Raw genomic sequence first — 18909 nt, 5'->3', positions numbered from 1 at the left:
GAGTCTCGTGGACGAAGAGCGCGAGCTGGGTTTCACACGACCGTCTTTTTCGAAACCCATGCTGATTCCTACAGAGTAGATTTCTAGTCTCCAGAAAAGTCATTATACTCGAACATAATACGTGTTCCAAAATTCTACAACTGATCGACGTTAGAGATATAGGTCTATAGTTCTGCACATCTGTTCGACGTCCCTTCTTGAAAACGGGAATGACCTGTGCCCTTTTCCAATCCTTTGGAACGCTACGCTCTTCTATAGACCTACGGTACACCGCTGCAAGAAGGGGGGCAAGTTCCTTCGCGTACTCTGTGTAAAATCGAACTGGTATCCCATCAGGTCCAGCGGCCTTTCCTCTTTTGAGCGATTTCAATTGTTTCTCTATCCCTCTGTCGTCTATTTCGATGTATACCATTTTGTCAGCTGTGCGACAATCAAGAGAAGGAACTACAGTGCAGTCTTCCTCTGTGAAACAGCTTTGGAAAAATACATTTAGTATTTCGGCCTTTAGTCTGTCATCCTCTGTTTCAGTACCATTTCGGCCTTTAGTCTGTCATCCTCTGTTTCAGTGTAATGCTGTATTCGGCTGAAATACAAGGGCTATTCGGAAGGTAAGGTCTGATTCGTCACGAAATAGCAGCCACAGTGAAAATCGAAACTGTTTTATTTGCAGCAGTTATCTACAACTTCCACCTACTTCTCTGCAGTATTGCCGCCCCGATTGAGACATTTGTGGTAGCATTGTACCAACTTTCCAGTGCCCTCTGATTTCTGCCAGTTCCTTAACCTGATCTGTAGCTTGTTGTCTGTGCCAAAATGTTATTTTCAAAGCAGCTGTTCATGTGAGCAGAGATCAAAATCAGAGGGAGCCAACCCCGGGCTGTTGGTGAGTGATGTAACACGTCCCACCGAGAACGCTGCAGGAACGACCTCACTGCTCTTGTAGTGTGCGGCCGAGAATTGTGACGAAGAAGGAAATGCATGACAGTTACATTGTGTGGGCTGCACGAAATCAGGTTGAATCTCTCCCCAGCCCCTCATACTCAGCTGCAGACTCTTCTGCCTAGGCTTCACGTGATCACTATGCACTCAGGACTGAAAAGACGCTGTCGACGGACATACTAGATACATTGTCCAACACATCTGTGCACATCTATGCGAAGCTTTATTGGATATTCATTGTGGTTTCCACTTCGCGAACGATCGAACATTACTTCCCGATCAACCCTCTTATCCTTCGGTAAGGTTTTGAATAATGTGAAAATTATGTGTACGTGGTGGTGGGAAGCTGTGTAGATTGTTGGCGAGGCGTCGGGGTCGGGCGGTGCTTGCGCCCTCGCTGATCGTGACAAAGGCCATGTCGGATCCGTCAGCGCTGACAAATCATGTTTACGGGCGGCTCACGGAAAACAGCCCCGGTACTCAATTATTCAGGCGCTGTCCGGAAGCCGAAGCACCTCCCTAATGGACACCGAAAGGCGAGGCGAGGAAACGAGGGGCAAAAAGTAGGGAAAAGAAAAATAAGGGAAGCACCTGCGATAGCCTCGCGCAGCGACGAGCGAACAGGCGGACGACGACAGGCGAGAGTGTGCGCCGTAGGTTTTCCTTCTTAAAAATATTGCAGCCGCGCGGCGCGGCGAGCCGTTCGAGGCGGACAGCGGCGTTTTCATCTCCGGAAGTCTTTCGCACAGTGCACACGCCCACACAGCTCAGGGCGAAGCGCTCCTCGTCCGCTGAAAGGAGAGTACACCACTGGCGCTCACAGACACGGCCCGCCTTCTTACTAAGCCCTCGCTACACTGACGCCCAAAAGTCGCAGCCTTTGATGTGAAATAAAAGTAAAGCGAAGCTAAAGATGCCTTATTACTCTCACCAGCGTAACCGAGGACCACTTCGCTCACAGACGGCGACGACTTTGTTTTTCCTCTTCCATTAATTTCGTCTTATCCAATGCTAATTTTTAATACAGCTGGTTAACTCTTTTCCATTTGTTTATTGCTGTAAATACACTGGGTGCCAGGTAACTGAGGAACAAATACAGGTTTCATCATACGTGAGGTATAAAGACTAAGGTTCTACAGAAGAAAACTGAAGATCAGGTGGACAAATCAGACAACCATTGAAGAGATTGTGAATGGAATTGAATAGAAAAGAAATTTATGGCACAACTTCACTAAAAGGATACATTTTTTGATAAAATACATCCTGAGGCGTCAAGGAATAATCAGTTAGATAAATGAAGGAAGTATGGGGATTGTGGGAGGGGTGAAGGGGGAGGAATGACGCAAAATCTTAGAGGAAAACCAAGGCTTGAGTAGAGTCAGAATGTGCAAATGGATGTAGGCTGCAGTAGCTATGCCGAGATAAAGAGAGTTGCTCAGAGTAGACTAGCGTGGAGAGCTGCATCAAACCACTCCATAAACTAAAGACCGAAACGACACCCGCCGTATAATGCTAGACGATGAAGTGAAATAATACGCTTTTCAGAGCAAACGTATTTTACGGACTCCCGAAGAGGTAAAACAGATTTTTGTTAAAGCCCTTGATACAAGACTGAGAAGCTGTACAGGGATCGTACGACACCATCTATCACAGAGGAAGCTCCAAAGACCTTAAACATAATGAAATAAACTCTACGTCAAAAATATATTTTTGCGAAGAAGTGCCCAAACAAAATTATTTTAGCGTATAGAACAAAGCTGTTCTGCATAACCCATTTGATTTAGACAATGACAACTGGATTTTAGAATGGAAAAGCACGGCACGGAATTCGGTATTATGAGTGGCTTGAGTAGTAAAGCTCATGTTCACAGATGACGATAAATAATTTCAAGCTCTGATGTTGCAGTAATGCGAGTTGCACCTGAATACCGTAAGTAATGTACAAGTCTAAATCTGATCTGAATCCATAGCTTTATCTTCCTTAGTTGTGCGCTACCACGTTTCGAGGTAGTTTGTATTGAACTCAGTATAGAAATTTGATAGAGTACATTGTGTACCAATCAGAAACCGACAATTACAAGCAAAAGAAGGAAATGATACTGAACTATCGTAAGCCTATGGCAGTGCTAACAATCATGTATGGTGTTCAATAGTCGTTACTACCAAGGAGAAAGGCGTACACCAGGCTTCTAAAATGCAGATATTTTTATCAGTTGTAGGTTTTACAGGGGGAAGTCAGAAACGTAACTAAAGAAGGGTCAGCAATAAATGTAATCGGTGGTTCAGAACAGTTCGAAAAGCATAATGCTGTGCAGTAGGTTATGATAATGACTTAGCAGACCCATCCGTAACTTTATTTTTTAAAGATAACAAAATATTTTAACACTATGACAGAAAATATAGTTTTCGGCACTGCCCTTTTATTTCTGCATTCAAGAAGTTACGCAGTGTTACTGTAAAGATAAAATCGTACCTATGCACTCCGATTTAAAGTACTTTATAAGTGACATGAGATGGACGTGTGAGTGTTTGATTAATCTACCGTCATGTCATGAATCCATCTTTTACGGCCTTCACCATGCAGCATCGGGAGTGGATTTGGGGTAGCTTACGTGCCGACGACCCAAGAACTACATCCGGCTATTCCCAGTATCATCACGTCCTTGCGGCCTTTCGTTAGAATGCACGGCTCTAAAAGTCGCCAAGTTTTGCCTTTATCAACCATTTCTGGAACTCAACGTAAAGACACAGTCTAGATGTCGCTATCCTCCACATGAAGGTTTACCGCTCTACCTGCCCATATGGAAACAGGTCGAGTATCATAATTCAGTGAATATTTAGGTATTTCCACTTCAGAGGAAATATCATTTGGACGGATTGTACTGTGAAACATTTCTTGGGTATGAGTTTCTTGTTGGAAAGTGCTTTGGGTCTGAAGAAACTATACCGGTACTATTCAGGAAAAGAACAGTGTGTAGAGATCACATCTGATACTACGATCTGAATCTGTATATATAAAAGTCTGGATTACAATTTTTGCTTGGTCTTAACCCTCAATTTCACACTGTTTTAAAATTGTGATAAAATTTTTTTCCGGGTAACTGCAGGTTTCTGAACGAAATGATCTATTTACATAACTTTATATTTATTTCACTAAATGTACGATGTTCTGAAAAATAATTAAGTCTTTGCACTACCTAAAATATTAGTTTAATTTTATGTAAATTGGTGTCAACAGACAAGTTTATGTTTAGTACAAGGGAACTGACAAAGCCTGCATGGAAGTCTTATTTCGTCGCGATCAAACAAACAAACAAAAATGAAATAAGGATGTCAAGTAATCTCGCAGCTCATTGTAAACACAGATTTCTGCCTAATTAGGCTACCTTCAGCTCCAAAACTAAAATTCAAGAGGATAGTTGCTACCACCGGAGTCAGCTAGTGACGACGACCACTAGTGCCGCGTACCAGCTGCCGCTAGTGGTGGCATCTGTACACCTGTACCTTAGTTTAGTTCTAAAGATGACATAACTCGAACCTCATTGGTAATTATAATTAAAAAACAAATAAAAATTGTGTCCTAGTGAGTTTTGTTCACAGAACTGTAACATAAGTTCACATCCACCAAAAAATAATTAGTGTAAAGAAATGTCGGGAATACATTTACCTATTTAATTGATTAACATTGCGAGGTCAGAGATTAATGTAATCACGAGATAAGCCATTGAAAATGTGAAATCCTGGTACATTAATATTAGTTGTAGCCCCCAGAATATTGAATGCAAGCGGGTAGACGCGCATGAATTGTGTTACACAAGTGCTGGAAGTCAGTTTATGGGAGGGAGTTCAATGCCTGTTGTGGTGATCGAGCAGACCACGGCAACGTCTCGAAGCACTATGAAGCATGACGGTCTATAACAACGGTATGTGGACGAGCGTTATCCTCTTGCGAAACACTCCTGAATGTTGTTCATGAATGGCAGCACAACAGGTCGAGTCACCAGACTGACGTACAATGGTGCGGTCAGCGTGGGTGGGATAACCGATACACTGTTCTGGCGTCATACGAAATCACACCCCAGATCAGAATTCCAGGTGTAGTTCAATATATGTAGCACGCACGCAGGTTGACTGCAGGTTCTCAGTTGGTCTCCTCCTGATGAACACATGGCCATCACTGGCACCGAGGCAGAACCAGCTTTCATCAGAAAACACAACAAACCTCCACCGTGCCCTCCAATAAACTGTTGCTTGACACCACTGAAGTCGCAGACGGCGGTGGTTTAGGGTCAGTGGAATGCACGCTACAGGGCATCGATCTCGGAGCTGTCCTTAAGTCTGCATATGCATTACGATGCGGCAGAGCCATACACCAAACACCATGGTCTTCCTTCTCGGTAGCGCCTCGTGACCGTCCTGAGTTCGGTCTTGTTGCGACTGTACATTCTCGTATCCATCGCTGCCAGCAATCGTGTACAGGAACTACATTCCTACCAAGTCTTCCTGAAATATCACAGAAGGAACATGCAGATTCCAGTAGACCTTTTACATGATCTCTTCAAACTCAGTGAGGTGCTGATAATGGATTCTTGTCGCCTTAAAGGTATTCGTGACTAACATCAACTCACCACGACCAATCTCAAAGGTAACTAATGCTCACGACCGTTACAGCGTGCATTTAAAGCATACCTGATTTGCGTGCTTGTAGTGGCGCTCCTAGCGCCATTTTATGCGACTAGCACGAAATCTGAATAGACATCATCTCTCAAACGCAGAAACACGCCTACTAACTTCTGCTTATGTCGCCCAACTACTCGTTGGTGTTGCGATTTTTCTTCCATCAGTGCAGTTACAGATATTTCCTAAAGGGATTAAGATCGGGTGATCAGTGGGTTTTACGAGCCGCGGTAGGGTACCTTCGTGTTTGTCAAATTACAACTGGTGCTCTCCAGAGATGAGAATTTGTGAAATTCTCGAAGGCGCGACCGCACTGTAATGGCGCAGATGGTGCCACACATCGTCCCGGACTGCCCCTTGAGCAATTCCTCGGGATCCCTGGAGGAAATGCATGAATCTGAGTGGCGGGAAAACCTGGCCGTTGATCCATCATTTTTCCTTTTTGTATATTTAATCGGTTTTTTTATAATTTATTTGTTTCTAATTGCTCCAAATAGTCCAACAGTCAAGGTGCCTGAGTGCCCGAGTGCTCGGCAAATTAGGCACGAATGAGTACAGCCGTGTGAATAAGAATGTTGTCTTGGAACACAGGGCGATCCACAGAAAGGGCAGCACTTGGTCAGCGAGGATGTTGAAATAAACAACCTGTTTCATACTCGCAGTAGCGTGAATGAGTGTGCCCAAGTCACAGCAAGGAAAAACATACCAGTACCTACTCCGATACGAACCAAACCTTTTTCACACATTTCGGGTTAAACGTTTCATATAACGACGCCTTGCATCATTTGAAAAGAGACAAAATAGCGACTCGTCGGACTATGTTGTACGGTACATGAAGACTGCCGTCAAGTTTTCGCGTTATTTGACCCATTCAAGACAGGCAGTAAAGGTCTTTGCGATGTACTCGACCCTAAACGTCCTTTACACGCAGTTCCTATCTCAATGTTCGGTCTAAAATTGGTTGATATGGACCTACATTCACTGACAACCGCAGTTTCTGTTATTGACAAGGCGTGATACTTGTCTCAAGTCTCTGTCATTTGGGATATCCTTAGAATTATTGTTTTGCAGCGATGCTGCATTTCTGCGATTGGTCACCATTCCTTGTGCACACACTGGGCATTTCATGTTCATACACGAACCTGGACAGTAAGAACGATTTTTATTACTTGACAGGAAACACTTATTTGACAGACAATTGCTTTTTTGGCAAAGAGATACATTAATAAAATGTAAAGGTATATGATCCCATTTTTGGTCACCATTTGTAAATGTATACGACGTTTGGGAAAGGGTGGAGGCTGTTGTTGCATATGCCTCGTGGCGGCAGTGTGCAGGAGGTCGAGCGGTCAGGATTGGAGAGTGGGCATCCAGAGTTGCCGTTAAGTAACAAAACAGGAAACTAGGTACAATAAAGAGGATGTATTTCAATGTACGGTGTACAAGGGGCGCGCCTAGGGTCGGAAGTAACCAGGTTTAGGCCAGTCTAGGAGGTCGAACAATTAATTGAAATGGGCAACGGAAAGGGAAGCGGTTCATGTTAACTTACGTTGGTGGCCGGTCGTGATAAGTCTGGATTACAAGAGAGAGAAGCAACTGTGTTCTGCACCGCAGAACACTCCAGTGTCCACACACGTGATCTGTATCCCGCGCACGCTGTTGGCTAAAACCAATGGCGTGAATTCGCTAGCAGTTTCAGCAGAGGGCTTAGGGCGTCTCTTGTTAGGAGCTTTAACTGGACAGAACTGCCTCAGTTTTGAAACACAAGCGACTTGTGTCACGTAGGCACGGCGTAAGTTACTCGGGGAGAACACTTGTAAAGATTTGACTGGGCCTTTGAAATAATTTTTTTAAGCCAATTCCCTAAAATATTGCTTGACTGGCTGCCGCCATGTACAATAAGTACAATGAACAAACTTAACAGTGATTCACTACACATCCCAATCAAGTAATGATTCCAGCATGTATTACTTCCTTGAATACTCGTATAATGGAACTCTGCCGGCCGGTGTGGCCGTGCGGTTAAAGGCGCTTCAGTCTGGAACCGCGTGACCGCTACGGTCGCAGGTTCGAATCCTGCCTCGGGCATGGATGTGTGTGATATACTTAGGTTAGTTAGGTTTAAGTAGTTCTAAGTTCTAGGGGACTGATGACCACAGATGTTAAGTCCCATAGTGCTCAGAGCCATTTGAACCATTTTTGGAACTCTACAAAAATACATGAATTATGTAAAGCGAAATGTAATGTCAGGGATAAGCTTCAACTTCACAAATATTTTGAGTTAGTTAATCTACTCACACTTCACACACATTATTCTGGGAACATCCATGCGTACAGGTGTATCACATTTCACAGAGTTATATGCAGTGAACGTGTTGTTCTGCTCAAGACAAATACTGCACTTCCTCTTTTAATTCATACTGATCAGTGGATTTGTAGTTACTTTGCTGATGTATTTCAATCATGCGTCTGTACTGTTAAAGTTTAGCTTTATCTATTTCACAGTTAGTTCTAACAAGGGAACCTCCCCATCGCACCCCCCTCAGATTTAGTTATAAGTTGGCACAGTGGATAGGCCTTGAAAAACTGAACACAGATCAATCGAGAAAACAGGAAGAAGTTGTGTGGAACTATGAAAAAAATTAGCAAAATATCCAAACTGAGTAGTCCATGTGCAACATAGGCAACATCAAGGACAATGGGAGTCAAGGAGTGCCGTGGTCCCGTGGTTAGCGAGAGCAGCTACGGAACGAGAGGTCCTAGGTTCAAGTCTTCCCGCGAGTGAAGAGTTTAATTTTTTATTTTCAGTTTATGTGACAAACTCTTATATTTTCATCACTTTTTGGGAGTGATTATCACATCCACAAGAAAACCTAAATCGAGCAAGGTAGAAGAATCTTTTTACCCATTCGCTAAGTGTACAAATTAGGTGGGTCGACAACATATTCCTGTCATGTGACGCACATGCCGTCACCAGTGTCGTATAGAATATACCAGACGTGTTTTCCTGTGAAGGAATCGGTTGACCTATGACCTTGCGATCAAATGTTTTCGGTTCCCATTGGAGAGGCGCCTCCTTTCGCCTTCTAATCGCACGGTTTTGCGGTGCGGTCGCCAAACACAGACACTAAACTTATTACAGTGAACCGAGGCGTTAATGAACGAACAGACAGATCATAACTTTGCGAAAATAAAATTTTCAGTCGAGGGAAGACCTGAACCAAGGACCTCTTCATCCGCAGTTACTCACGCTAACCACGGGACCACGGCGCTCCTGAACTCACATTCTCCGAGATGTTGCCTATCTTGCGCATTGACTACTCAGTTTTTATATTTTACTAATTTTTTTCGTAGTTCCACACAACTTCTTCCTGTTTTCTCGATTGATCTGTGTTCAGTTTTTCAAGGCCTATCCACTGTGCCATCTTATAAATAAATCTGAGGGGGGTGCGATGGGGAGGTTCCCTTGTAAGAGTTCATCATCAAACGTCAAACATCAAATATTGCCATCTTAGGATTATCACCTATATTTTTAACAGCCATTATTATATCCAATATTCTCCGGTTTATGTTATCACGAGATATATGTGTAGCAATAGTTGGTTCTTTTGATTCCCAATAAAATCCATTTTCCACTGGCAAATGAATGAAAATGGAATATCGTTATTTAGTGGCTCATCCGTGCAGGAAAAGTCAACACCTGCAACAGAGTCTTGTTCATCAGTGAAAGAGCTAGAGGTTGCTTTTTCAGCAGAAAACGAAGTATCACAATCGGAGTAGTCAGGAAATAAATCCTCTACATCCATTTCCTCTCCATCTACTTCTTCTTGCATCCTAGCAAGATTCTCTTCAAAATTCTCTTTGAAGTTTGGATGGTCCCCTATCAATACCTCGGTTCGTCTTCTTTATCGTGACGTAGATGCAATCCGCTCCATTTTTGCCACCTGTATAATATACTCGTATTAAGAACTTCCTAGGTCTTGCAGCTGAAAATAATGTCTAAAGGAAAGGCCAGTTAGCTGCAAGTAGTTCTACTCACCAGAAATAAAAGTATCGTTTTTGGAAATACGTGTCTAATAGACACGCAACAAAACATGCTTTGCTAGAGATATATTTTTGACCATGATATTTGACACAACAGCCATTACTTCACGTGTAACCATCACCAACAACTATGACTCACACAACAAGACTGACAAATAAATTGTATGAAGAAGCAAAAGTATTCCCACCAATAGCACCAACACCATTGTCTGTGTAACAAACCAAAAATGAATGCGTGCTCCCCTGACACATATTTCCTTCTACGAATTAACAAGTCGGGCAGTTGCAACACGATAGCTCGTTTCTGACATTCTATCACGTTCTACGTCGACCAGTCTTTCCCCGCTGATTCCACACAACTGGCTGCTACACAAGCCACAGCACCGTCGTATCTTCCGTCAGCGGCAGAGGGCCGCATGATTGCCGGCTACTAGTTCTACACACACCATCTACAGCACTCCAAACCAACTAGATTTTTGTTGTTGTTGTGGGAGTGCTTATATTTTGTCTAGTGCGCTTATTTAGTGTGTGTGGACGATAACTTTAGTGGAATGGAAAAGAGAGTAGTTAACTGCTGCTATCGCTAACGAGGGATGCCTCGGTAATAAATGTTTTGTTAATTTGCGTAGTTGTGCGGTGCCGATGACCGCAATTAGGGAGTCTGGAGGAGCGGTCGTGGGTGGAGGATTTAGGAAGCACTTAGCCAAATGGATGGCGGCGCGCGGAGGCGCCTCGACCCGAGAGCAGCAATTACGTGCGCTTCGTACAGCGAGGGGCACCTCGGAACTGCAGCGTCCAGGGGAGTAGCCAGCACCGCGCCGCGTGTCCGCTTGTGGACGGTACCCTGCGCTGCGGTCGGCCTCGTAACAGAAGCACCCCAGACGGCCATCGACGGATATCTTGAAGTCGACAAATATATTCTAACAATGTACGTTTAAGCGAATCACTGCGAAGTGGTAAAGGGTAGTTTATATTGTACGATTTATTAAGGTATATTGTCGTTCCAGGCAAGTATGGAGCGCGAGAAGAAAAACTGCTTAAATCCCTCTGCCCGCATCTAACAGCACATTCAGTAACAAGGAAACATATATAATGAAAGCGACATCAAATGCTAATTGGCGTGGCCGGCACTTGGATGGGGGACCATCTGGGCCGCCACGCGCTCTTGCCATTTTTCGGGGTGCACTCAGCCTCGTGATGCCACTTGAGGAGCTACTCGACCGAATAGTAGCGGCTCCGGTCAAAGAAAACCATCATCACGACTGGGAGAGCGGTGTGCTGACCACCGTCCCCTCCTATCCGCATTCTCAGCTGAGGATGACACGGCGGTCGGATGGTCCTGATGGGCCACTTGTGGCCTGATGACAGAGTGCTGCTTTAAATGCTAATTGGTCACATTGTGACGAGCGTAACTCATTTGTTCGATTACTGTGCAATCCTTCTACTATCAGGATCTTTTTGTATCAGCAGATCCCAACTAATTTACACCGGATATGCTACCAGAACTAACATACAAGTGTAGGTTACAGTTGTTCAGCGGAATAACAATGATTCGATTTGAATAAATATTACGTTCAAGAAACAACAAGTAATTTGGACTGGCGTCATATTGAACCCAGTGGTGCACAGTGCACAAAAAATTACAACTTACAATGTGCCATAGAAATGTAACTGAACAGAAAATACTTCGATAAATTGATTCAGAGAGAGAGGAAGTCAGCTATTTTGAAAAAAAAAAAAGTAGCTTTGACAACAAGGGTGATATGATATTCCACTGTCCTCATCGTCTCTTACTGACCCCAAAGGTACTAGGAAGGGACAACAACAGATGATGCAAGAAACCCTAACAGTGGCTGCAAAAATAAGTGAGAAATAATATTTCTGTTGGTCCATGTGATGTGCTTATAGTGTCATAGTGATCCCTGTGTTACCGGGTGACTTAAACGCAACGTCCAAGTTGTTAGCTACAAAGGCGTGTCCGCTCGATGACTTCTTCTGCACAAGTTCCAATAGGTTCACTTAACCGATCGAAAGAAGTCTACTAGTGTCAAACACTGAACTTAATTAGAATATGAAATCTCTGAGAAATTACATTTGGAGCACAGCATTGTACGCAAGCGAATTATGGATTGCGGGTAAGTCGGAAAAGCAGAGAATCGAAGAGTTTGACACGTGCTGCGACAGAAGCAGGAAATGATAAAGTTTCCCGCACAATTTGGGGGGAATTAAATATGTTTAAAATACTGGCGAGAAATAAGAGACAGAATATTAAGACATATTGACACCAGGGCTAATTCCATGGTACAAGAGGGGGCTATAGAGGGTAAAAAAGTATAGGGAAGATAGAGTTTGGAATGCATCCAACAAATAGCTGAGGACTTTGGGTGTAGGTGAAGAGGTGAGTGGAGGAGAGGAAGATATTGAAGCGCTATAAGTAAAACGGAGGAGGTTATTGGGGATGTGTATAAAACAAAATAAAAATATTCAAAACAAAATAGTGTCATGTTATGTACAAGATAAAACCAGTCACAATTTAAGAAGGTAAGGAGATATTGGAACATCATGACTCATTCACGTGCTTACGAAGTAAGATCACAATCGGTGGACGGGGCAAAAGAGAAGTGAGAAGTGGAATTACCCAAAACTGCTTTCAGAAAGAAGAAGATCCTCATAAAGCACGACCCCTGAAATCAGAAAAATATTTCTCAATTCCTGTCTTTGGAGTGTTGCGTGCTATAGCTGTGAAACCTGGATTCCGGGCACCGAGGAAGAAAAGCAACTAAATTCTTTGGAGATGTTATACAAGCGTGTGAAAAATAAAGAGCGTTGACATAGTTACAAGCTGAGAGGTCCTTAAAGAGTGGGTGAGAAGAGAAGCTTACGGAAATAAGTTGTCAAAAGAGATAAGAGTGCAAATTATGAAACCTATGACATGGAAGATCTATGAAGAAATGAAGAGGAAATCGAAGACACGTTAAAAGTGGAGATCTGCCACCAACGTAATTGCTGGCTATCAATCCTCGGATTAATCACTACGGAGTAATAAGATTATGAATTACTTCTGTGACCCAAATTTTCTTGAGCATAGGAACTTATTATTCTAATACTTATATAAAGTTGTGGCAGTATCGAGGATGTGATTTTTTAAATTCTTTCTCCAGTAACACGTAAACTACCAGATCCGCTTCCTGAATATGTTAGTTACACTTCTGTGAAAGTGAAATTAATCGTTATCAAGCATATCCATTGTTTTCTTTTTTGTTCTTCCGAGCGATGCTGTGATAATCAACTGGAAAGCGTCAGACGTCAGGGAATTGTACAGTATATATGTTGACTAGTTCTAAAATAAGTAAGAGAGCTGGGGTAAAGCTGCAAAGACACCTACATTACCAAGTTTATTGGTAGAGCTGTCTGAATAGTCACATAATCTATACATTTTTCTTTACGTACTACGTTTAATCTTACAGATATAACTGTTCCTTTCATATCCATACCGCCGTCTTACCTTTCAGCTGCTTGGCAATCTTCTTGGCAGGGTCCAACCAGTGCTGAAAAAATAGAGGTTCACTGTAAGAAACAGGGACAGGAGTAATTATAATAGTAGCTCCAGGCTACGAGCATTTAAATAACACACTGTTTCAGCTTAGTTTTGTGGCGGCTTCATTGAATCTGTGCAACACAATAAACACTATGCTTTTACAACTGTCGATCAGCTGAAAATAATTAATGGGAGTGGGAAGTTACAGTATGAACAATAGCTTCGTTCCAGCGGAAGCTGTGTGAGTAATTATTAGCGGTTCTACTGGTGTCACTGTGGCGCCGTAGTATTGGTTGAGCCCACATTTTTCTGTGCCCTGGTCTGAATGACTATTCAGTTAACATTGCACTCGACGTTACAGTAACCGTAGGCACGGTGCTGTTCGTATCAGTGTGATATTAGCATTGATAAAAATAATTAACGTTTTTCGTCCACAACTAGGCAAATGTTTTGCTCTAGCGGAAGAGTTTCCTAAGGTTCAAATGGCTCTGAGCACTATGGGACTCAACTGCTGAGGTCATTAGTCCCCTAGAACTTAGAACTAGTTAAACCTAACTAACCTAAGGACATCACAAACATCCATGCCCGAGGCAGGATTCGAACCTGCGACCGTAGCGGTCTTGCGGTTCCAGACTGCAGCGCCTTTAACCGCACGGGCACTTCGGCCGGCAGTTTCCTAAGGACCATCAGTTCCATCCATATACATATTGCTATCGGCGTTCGGTCACCTTCACGCAAACTGGCCTGCTTATGACATTGCGATGTTTTGTACAACAGAAACTCGTTTAACAAGAAAATTTAGCCTCGTCGAGAAATGTTCAGAGAAAGCAAGATCGTTTGCGCCGTTATAATGGAATGATCTAATCTTCAGTGATTTACCTGGCACGGTATCAACGCCGGCCGCGGTGGTCGAGAGGTTCTAGGCGCTTCAGTCCGGAACCGCGCGACTGCTACGGTCGCAGGTTCGAATCCTGCCTCGGGCATGGATGTGTGTGATGTCCTTAGGTTAGTTAGGTTTAAGTAGTTCTAAGTTCTAGAGAACTGATGACCTCATATGTTAAGTCCTATAGTGCTCAGAGCCATTTGAACCACTTTGAACGGTATCAACTTCGCAATATTTCAAAAGATTTGAACAAAACCCTAAAAATATAGAATATACCTATACACAAACAATGGATTACGTTTGCACTCTTTAGCAATAACACGTTCTGTATTTTTTCGGTAATCGAAGGGACCTTGCAGGCAGCCACGTTGAGACTGGAAGTAAAAAACTTTGTGTGCTGAAATGTTAACTTCTTATCAGTGCCATCTGTATGGTTAGTTTCCTAGAACAAGGTTACAGAGAGCTGTCGATGGTGCAAAAGAGGACCCTTTTTAGAGTAATGGGCGAAGATGGTCCCTGTTGTAGCAGCTGCTCTGTAAATAGGGGAAATTGTCAAATGATTTAGTGAGGTATTGAGGGATGCCATCTACCATCTACATAAACATAGTGTGTGTATGAATAATTGCTTGTGTGTGCGTATATATATATATATATATATATATATATATATATATATATATATATATATATATATATGTGTGTGTGTGTGTGTGTGTGTGTGTGTGTGTGTGTGAGAAAGAGAGAGAGAGAGAGAGAGAGAGAGAGAGAGAGAGAGCGAGAGAGAGAGAGCGAGAGAGAGTGGACGGGGGGGAGTGGAGACAGCAACAAAGAGAAATATCAGTGATTCGCTTTATGTGTATCGCATATGCAAGTGAGGAAGAAAGGTTTCAGTAAGACAAATAAATTTAAAAGCGTATAAACTGTGAATGAGAGAATGCCATACGCATGAAAACCCCTTTGTATTTCGAGGTTCGCTGTGACCGCCGAAATGAAATTCTTGATGAATGCCACTGTACAGCATTTTCATAACACATAAACGGTATTGCATATTCATGTCAAATATCGTTGTGAATTACTATTTCATTACACCTTTTATTTGCAAATGACCTTTTGCAGCAGGAACGAAATAACCATTTCGATAATTTTGTGAATTCATTTCTGCGTTAACAGAAACCTAATTATTTTGTTATCTCTGCCAGCCTAACGTTAGCCGACCGTGAAATCAGAATCTCACGAACAGGATGAAACAGCGCAGTCTGCTCACTTCATACGCTTGTTTTTAAAGAGAATAAACCCGGTGGCACTGTTTAAGTACGGTCGAATCCTACAGAATATATTCAGGCAATATCCGGACATGCAGAACACTCCTGTCACCTGAAGAACACAGAAAACTGAAATATGTTTGCACTGCCTAAGACAAAAAATGGTTCAAATGGCTCTGAGCACTATGGGACTTAACTTCTTCATCATCTTCTTAACTTCTTCATCAGTTCCCTAGAGCTTAGAACTACTTAAACCTAACTAACCTAAGGACATCACTCAAATCCATGCCCGACGCCGGATCAGAACCTGCGACATAGCGGTCGTGCGGTTCCAGACTGTAGCGTCTAGAACCGCTCGGCAACTACGGCCGGCACTGCCTAAGACACGAAGCCAAAAACTGAACAGAACAACAAATCTGTGAAATTAAAAGCAACTTGAAGAATAGTTACTGGTGAAGAACAGGAAAATATGACGTTAAATAATGGATGAAAAACAGCAATCGATCGCGAAATCCATTGTTTTATTACAGCAGGTCTAGATTTTAACTATTACGTGGTCACCTTCTGTGCGTAGAACAGGTGACATTGGTCCAAAGGGTCACATAATAAACAATATTGGTTGCTGTAGAGCATACAGGAGTCTATTATTACGAGTTAAGTCAAAAAAAGTTGCTGAAATGGTTTCCAACACATGGTTGCAAGTTTTTCTTTGCTGGAGCTATCTTTGGCTTTACATAAAAAGTTCTTACCTAACTCCGACAGATATTTGCGTTATAATTCTGTAAGATAGCGTAAACGCAGTTTCTGTCGACAGTACGGTTTGACTGTCTGCGCTAATAATTGTGTAACTTTGCATGTTTTTTCCTATGATATGCAAATAAAAAGTCTAACGACAGTGGGTTGGAAAGAATAGTAAGAATCTATGACGCCAGAGAAATTTAATCTCGTTAACCCTATACAGCAAATGAAAACACACTAAGAAACTCATCTCCAACATTTCAGCCCAGTCGTTTCTGTGCAAAACTGATATTTGCTTGAAATACGCAGGAGATGAGGTCGCACTTAGAGTCCAAAAGCAATGGTGCTTGATAGTAAAATTACGTGACAGTGGAGTATCTTGGGTTGCCGGTAAGTCTGTATCAAACTGTTGTTTACACTTTCTCGAGATCATACGATGGGTAACAGCAAAATTTGAATTCTCTCTTGCCAAAAAATAAAGTAAGATAATGTAATTTTTATTTGTGTTTCGTGAAATTTTGCCGACGGAACGAATATTCCATCATTTCGGGATATTTTTAATTCATGTTCCGATGTTTCATCTGACATCCTTTCAAGCCATTTTCAAGGTGAGTCGCATGCACGTTTTTAAATCACTTTACGCATTGTGGACTAAACGTGAGTGCGTCAGAGACAACACTTTTGATAATAAGAGCATCAGTCATAGATTAAACTTGATGCGGTAAAAGCAGAACAAAGCGACGCAGAATCAGCGAATCCACAGCGCTCGCAAAGCGTGTTGTTGATAATTATGAATGACATGAAGAAAGAATATTTCATTTGAGAGAGCAGACGTAACATGATTCCCATGATTTGTCGTGTTGAAAACCCTAGCCTCGGTTGAGGAGGCTGTGTGTATTTCCATAGCTTCCTTGATCACTGAATCCTATAAGGATGAGGCTGTGGCCAGTATATTAACATTTCCGTAATACATGGAAATAACTTGTTAAGACACCGCTAATTCATTAGGCTGCTAAAGGTGGGTGTATATTGGTGTTCAAAGTAACGTTCTTTTACAGTGCGTATTATTTGTCCTGTGTACCTTTTCATTAAAGCAGAACATCCATCACAGTTCCCAGAAGAGCTGCCTTCTTGGCTGGCGGAAGGAAGGTCATATCCATTTTACGCGTCTTCATTATTCTTGCAATTTTAAGTAATGGTAAGAAGAACGTAGACTTCACATCATTTTCTTCTTGCTCTTCCTTTGTTTGGTCTCACGTACGCTCTTCAGAACCATCTTAATTTGTTGTTTTGTATATCAATTCCTATTTCTTCCAAGTGTATCAGTTCACTCTGTAAGCTGTCGGACACTATATGAGCCATGTGTACTAGGCTACACTTATAGTTTTTGAACGATGGTGGAAGCTTGCTGGTGTATAGCATTGATCGCTCTCTGCATTGGAAGGGGAACAGTGCTCCATCAATCCCTTCTATGTTGGCGGATATGTGTGGCAACAGCGCGCCACCATATGACATTGGTTAGGGGTTGCATACGCTTCCACTTTAGTCAGACAAGACTGAATGACGAAGAATGAGAATACTGTGAGGAAGCGGGAAAAACGAGACAGATAGAGACCCTGGTGCTCTAAGACCGGTGTATCGCACATGAGCTGACGATGGAAAAGGGCAAAATCAATCACTGATCGGCTTTAAACATCCCGCACGACTCTTTGAACTTCAGAAAGGTCGCCGCTCGCTTTGTTCCGCGACTGCTCTCTCCATTCAAACAGTGCGCCGAACCGCGGCAGCAGAGGAAATGTTGCACCTGTGTCAAGCCGATACAGATGAAATGTGTGTGCAGCACCAACGTGTACTGCTTGTGTCAATTGACTCCGAAACACAGGACGAAAGCACGAAGAGAAAACATATGGAATTATCCACACAGGGCTAGAAGCTAACATATGATGCTTGTATGGAGCAAACCGTCACAGGAGTGTACCACCGAAATCTCCTGACGACATTACGGCAGGATGTCAACACGAAGCGTTGCGGAAAGCTGTCCTTGGGTTCATTTTCGCTTCACGACAACGCTCCAGCTCATTCTGCACACGACACAGTCACATGCGGTGCTTCTATGGTCTGTGATATTTTCTCTCCCCTCCCTTATTCTCTCTCGCCCGCATCTCGTGGTCGTGCGGTAGCGTTCTCGCTTCCCACGCCCGGGTTCCCGGGTTCGATTCCCGGCGGGGTCAGGGATTTTCTCTGCCTCGTGATGGCTGGGTGTTGTGTGCTGTCCTTAGGTTAGTTAGGTTTAAGTAGTTCTAAGTTCTAGGGGACTTATGACCACAGCAGTTGAGTCCCATAGTGCTCAGAGCCCAGCCTTATTCTCTCGACATCACACACCCATTGGCTTCTTCCTGTTTCCTCGGCTGAACAAGCCATTGCGTGGCATTCATTTCCAGAATTATGACAACGTGATTTTGGAGATGGAAACCTTTCTACGAAAAGAAAGAGGCGTTGAAGCGTGGATACGTAGATATGTAGAGAAGGTCTAACACGATCACTAACTTTCATTTTGGCAGTTTGGTTGTTTCAAAGGCGTTAATGAAAACTTTACGACTGTCCTTAGGAAAGTTCGATGTTTGATTCTGTTTGTGAACGTCTTCGCCACATTCTGAACTTTAGAAGAATGCACGAAGCAAGCAAGTGTGATGCGAATTAAGATACACTCCTGGAAATGGAAAAAAGAACACATTGACACCGGTGTGTCAGACCCACCATACTTGCTCCGGACACTGCGAGAGGGCTGTACAAGCAATGGTCACACGCACGGCACAGCGGACACACCA

The 18909-nt window shown here is 43.0% G+C and overlaps 1 protein-coding gene across 1 annotated transcript in view; it reads right to left on the bottom strand.

The window, feature by feature from the left end:
* The window catches only part of LOC126263347 (band 4.1-like protein 4A), a 691823-nt gene that overhangs the window by 489687 nt on the left and 183227 nt on the right, over positions 1-18909 (bottom strand). Inside the window, exon 4 of the mRNA XM_049960435.1 lies at positions 13166-13208. Coding sequence (XP_049816392.1) covers positions 13166-13208 — 43 coding nt within the window. The remainder of the gene's footprint in view (positions 1-13165; positions 13209-18909) is intronic.

Source organism: Schistocerca nitens, chromosome 6 (genome assembly GCF_023898315.1).
Source record: "Schistocerca nitens isolate TAMUIC-IGC-003100 chromosome 6, iqSchNite1.1, whole genome shotgun sequence".
In the NCBI taxonomy this organism is placed as follows: Eukaryota; Metazoa; Arthropoda; class Insecta; order Orthoptera; family Acrididae; genus Schistocerca; species Schistocerca nitens.
This window is presented reverse-complemented; position numbering and strand designations above follow the sequence as displayed.